Source organism: Bison bison, unplaced genomic scaffold (assembly GCF_000754665.1).
Source record: "Bison bison bison isolate TAMUID 2011002044 unplaced genomic scaffold, Bison_UMD1.0 scf7180017864531, whole genome shotgun sequence".
Taxonomy (NCBI): Eukaryota; Metazoa; Chordata; class Mammalia; order Artiodactyla; family Bovidae; genus Bison; species Bison bison.
In genome coordinates, this window is record NW_011495081.1 from 9,874,509 (window position 1) to 9,877,703 (window position 3,195).

The following is a 3,195-nucleotide window of genomic DNA, read 5'->3' on the forward strand; positions in this document are numbered from 1 at the left end:
GCTGACCCCGGGAGCCCGCGGGGATGGGGCCGGGCAGGAAGCAGTCGAGGCCCCGGTGGAGAATGAGAAAGCCCTAGAAAACGAGGCGGGGGAAGGGATCGAGTCCGAGGAAGACAGTGAGCCCGAGGAAGAGAGCGAGACAGAGGAAGAGAGCGAGGACGAGAGCGAGGAAGACAGTGAGGAAGAAATGGAGGACGAGCAAGAGAGCGAAGCCGAGGAGGACAACCAGGAAGAAGGGGAATCTGAGGCCGAGGGAGAAACGGAGGCAGAAAGCGAATTTGACCCCGAAATAGAAATGGAAGCAGAGAGAGTGGCCAAGAGGAAGTGTCCGGACCATGGGCTTGATTTGAGTACCTATTGCCAGGAAGACAAGCAGCTCATCTGTGTGCTCTGTCCAGTCATTGGGGCTCACCATGGCCACCACCTCTCCACCCTCGATGAAGCCTTCGAGGAACTAAGAGTAAGTATTAGTCATTCGGAGCATAGCCTCAGAGGTCAGGACACGTGGGTTTCAACTCACGTGGCCTTCCTGTAGCCATATTCACATTCACCATGTTCCTAGAAAACTGGCCTGTTCAACTTGTTGGGAGCAGTGCTTAATGGCCCCTTTTTGATTGAACTCTTTTGAGAATCAGATGGAAGTTCTGGACTCTGACCTGAGAAAAATAAATGTATACGCAAAGTCTAGGGTACAGTGTCTGGAAAATGACAAGCCTCTGGTCTTTGGATGCCGTTCCTTGGGATTTTGACTCCATTTAAGCCAGTTCCCACAGCATCTCCATTGTTGAGACTAGTGCCTTGACTTAAGGTTCTTGATAAGGCAGTCATTTTGCCTACTTGAAAAAGTAGCAAACCATAGTTTAGCCAGAGAATGTTTAGCCGACGTATGTGGTTCCTCCGTAGTGAAGAGACTCCCTAAGGTTAGGTTTTGATGATAACTTTAGGTGTGTTCCTGAGGTCCGGTTTAGTTCTTCATCTTTGATGCTTGTTTGGAAAAGAGAATGAGAGAGTGAAGGCAAAATTCGTCTGGGAGTGGGGTTTCCCTGTCCTGTATCTTTTGCAGGAGGGCAGGGCCTTTATTTATCCTGAACTGTGCTGGTGTCCTGAAACAGTGTATGGAAATATAAATATTAATAAATATTTGTTGAATGAATGAATTTGAAGATGATTTGCCTTTTATTTATACTGTGGATGCTTACAATCAGTGAGAGAGACATCTGGAGTTAACCAGGCAGGAAAGTGAGTGATCAGTTCATTAGGTGATTAGTTCATTAGCTTATTGTCTTTGTAACATCTTTTGTTTCTCTAAGCAACCTTGCAGTTGCTGCCACTGGGATAGCAAATACTTTGGTAAGGATATCTGCTATTTTAGGATTTTCCCTCTTTTTTAAAATTGTAAAATGCACCAAGTGTATAAAAACATGCACAGTCTCACAACTGTAAAGCAAATACTGTTGGAACTTCCACCTAGATGAAGAAATAGATTATTAGTAGCACTATGGAAGCCCAATGCCCTTTTTATAATTTTCCAGTTACAGCCATCTCCCTTTCCCTTAGATAGCCATTATCCTGACTTTTGTGGTGGTAATTTCCTTGCTTATCTTTATACTTTTACCACATTTATGCATTTCTAAACTTATTTGAACTTGACACAGTTGATACTGCTCTTGTATTGTTATCATGCATTCTTTTGGAATTTGCTTCATTCTTTCAACATTGTGTTGGTGAGATTCATCCAGTGGGTGACTGTTGATATTCATTGTTGTGTAGAATTCCATTTTATAAATAATGCACAAGTTACCTGTTCTGTCAAGGATGAATATCTGATTTCCAAATTCTGGAGCTTCTGATTATTGTAAGTAGTGTTGATATAAGCATTCTTGTATATATCTCCTGCTGCACATCTACATACATTTCAATGGAATATCAACCTAGGAGTGTGATTGTTGGGTCACACACTATGCATATCTTCAATAATATTAGATGTTGCCAACTGTTTTCCAAAATTGTACCAATTTGCATTCCCATGAAGAGTGTAAGAGAGTTCCTTTTTCTCAGTATCTTCACCAATACTTGCTATTACAGAATTTTTAACTTTCGTCGGTCATATGGATATGTCATGGTTTCTTCTTGTTTAAAATTTAAAGCCATTTTGAATGTCCTTTGTGTTTTTCTTTTTTTTGCAAACTACTCATTCAGGTCTTTTGCGCATTTTTCATATGGGTTGTCTTTTTCTCATTAATTTACAGGAATTTATATACACACCCACACACCCACACACATATATATAACTGACTTCTTCGTTTTATGGATTACAAATACCTTCTACTCTCTTTTTCTTTTCATTTTTTAAAAAATTGTGCCTTGAACAGAGAAGTTCTTCATTTTAAGTTAATAAACTTTATCAGTAACTTCCTTTATCAGTAGTTCTTTTTGTGTCTTGTCCCACTTAGTATTGATTCTTTGGGTAGTGGAGGTGGCGGCTCAACTTCACTTTTCACCCTGGACAGATAGCCAGTTGCTCTAGCAGCATTTATCGAAAAGCCTTTCCTTTCTGTACTGATCTGCTGTGCCACCAGTCATCTATCAAATGCCTGTATGTGTGCGGTGTGTTTCTTGGCACTTCTGTTTTGTACCATTGATCTGTTAGCATATTCCTGCATGAGCAACATGTTTTCTTAGTTACCATAAGTTAGTAACATGTCTTAATATCTGGTAGAGCAAGTCTGTCCACTTGGTTCTTCTCAAAGAGTGTCTTAACCAGTCTTGACCTTTTGCATTTCTTAGAATCATACCACAAAGTTCTATATTAAAAATAAAAAGAGTCGGCAAGACCTTTTTTTTTGTATTGTATTGAAATTATAAACCGATAGAAGGAGAATTAATGCCATTACAAAATGAAGTCATCTGATCCATTTTTTTAGGTCTTTTACATTGCCTCACAATAAAGTTTTATAATTTTTTTTTTCTTGGAGATCTTATACATTACTGGGAAGTTTATTCATGGGTACTTACAGTTTTATAGTATTGTAAAAAATGTTTTTAATTTTCCCCCTAATTGTATATAGGAATATGATTAACTTTTATATACTGATTTTCATTTAAAGTGTCTTATGATTTTAATAGTAAACCTGTAAATGTATTCTACACACATTATCATATTATTTTCAAGAGGGACAGTTTTTGTTTCTTTTC

At 38.9% G+C, this 3,195-nt stretch overlaps 1 protein-coding gene across 1 annotated transcript in view; it reads left to right on the plus strand.

Annotated features, from left to right (window-relative positions):
- TRIM44 (tripartite motif containing 44) overlaps window positions 1–3,195 on the plus strand; it is a 45,531-nt gene that overhangs the window by 477 nt on the left and 41,859 nt on the right. Inside the window, exon 2 of the mRNA XM_010831886.1 lies at window positions 1–460. Within this exon, the coding sequence (XP_010830188.1) occupies window positions 1–460 (460 nt within the window). The remainder of the gene's footprint in view (window positions 461–3,195) is intronic.